General features: G+C 22.9%; 1 protein-coding gene across 1 annotated transcript in view; it reads left to right on the top strand.

The window, feature by feature from the left end:
* The window catches only part of LOC105449760, a 3308-nt gene extending 2798 nt beyond the window's left edge, over positions 1-510 (top strand). Inside the window, exon 4 of the mRNA XM_011689145.1 lies at positions 500-510. Coding sequence (XP_011687447.1) covers positions 500-510 — 11 coding nt within the window. The remainder of the gene's footprint in view (positions 1-499) is intronic.
* The last annotated feature ends 671 nt before the right edge of the window (positions 511-1181 follow it).

Genomic DNA, 1181 nt, shown 5'->3' with positions numbered 1-1181 from the left:
TTATAGGCATGTGTTTTTTAATAATTTGACGAAATTAATATCAATATAAATTCTAAAAAATATCCGTACAAGTTACAATTTTTAAATACTTACAAATTATATTATTTTAATTGTTATAATTTATTTTTTCCTAATTTTGAGTGATCTATTTTATGATTTATTTCTTTCTCCTTTTGAGTGACATATTTTTTTAGTATTTATAATCTCCTTCATATATATAAACATTAAATATTTTACATATTAAATCATTGCCATCTTCATCACATAAAATTAAGCAAAAAAAAATTAAAGATATTCAAAAACTAGACAGTATAAAGTACCTGAAATTTAAAAAAAGTAAATGCAACGTACAATACTATAGTGTATAAACTATCGGATGATAATTTCTCTAATAATAATAATTTAAAAAAACGTAGCAAAATGGAAGTGTAAAAATTAAATTTATCAAAATCACAAAGAATAAAGTCATAATGTTATTGAATGATCTTTCCCATTGTAGTTCTAGTCTAACATTTTCTGAAAGTTCATAAAATTTAAGCTCTCTGAAAAAACTTCTTTCTAAAAATTAATTTGAATTATATATACATATATTCACTAATAATTTTTTGTGCCGTAATCACATTAATCACTTTCCAAACATTATAATTTAATTATTTAATTTTGTTTTACTTACTTTAAATGTTACGTGTTACATATGAAGCAAGGGTAACACATATATTTTTTCATCTACTTCGTTACTTATACTGATCTGTACCATTTTTAATTGTATATCAATTAATTTATACGTTGAAATATTCGAATGTCTTTTCGAGACTCGCCACATTTTCATTATTTCAGCATTACACGGATATGTATATAAAGGTTTAATTTTTTTTAAAATAATTCCCATTATTTCTATTGACATTTCATCACCATTTTGTGGAATATAAATACTGGTAATTTGAAAAATTTTGTTGTTTAATAATACAGTATTATTTGGTACTTTATCTGTCAGAAGGATACCTTTAAATTGCAATCTTTTTACTGGTATTTTACCAGAATTATCCATTCGTAATTTTCTCAATATATTTATTAATGGTAGTGCTGTTTTTTCAGTTTCAAGTGAAAGTACTTCATTTAGTCGACGGCATAATTGTGATAAAGGTTTATTACCATGACGAAGCATTTTTTTAATTTTTCCT

This window comes from Wasmannia auropunctata, unplaced genomic scaffold (genome assembly GCF_000956235.1).
Source record: "Wasmannia auropunctata unplaced genomic scaffold, wasmannia.A_1.0 LD336074.1, whole genome shotgun sequence".
Classification (NCBI taxonomy): domain Eukaryota; kingdom Metazoa; phylum Arthropoda; class Insecta; order Hymenoptera; family Formicidae; genus Wasmannia; species Wasmannia auropunctata.
The sequence above is the reverse complement of the archived record's forward strand: the minus strand, read 5'-3'. Positions and strand labels throughout refer to the sequence as shown.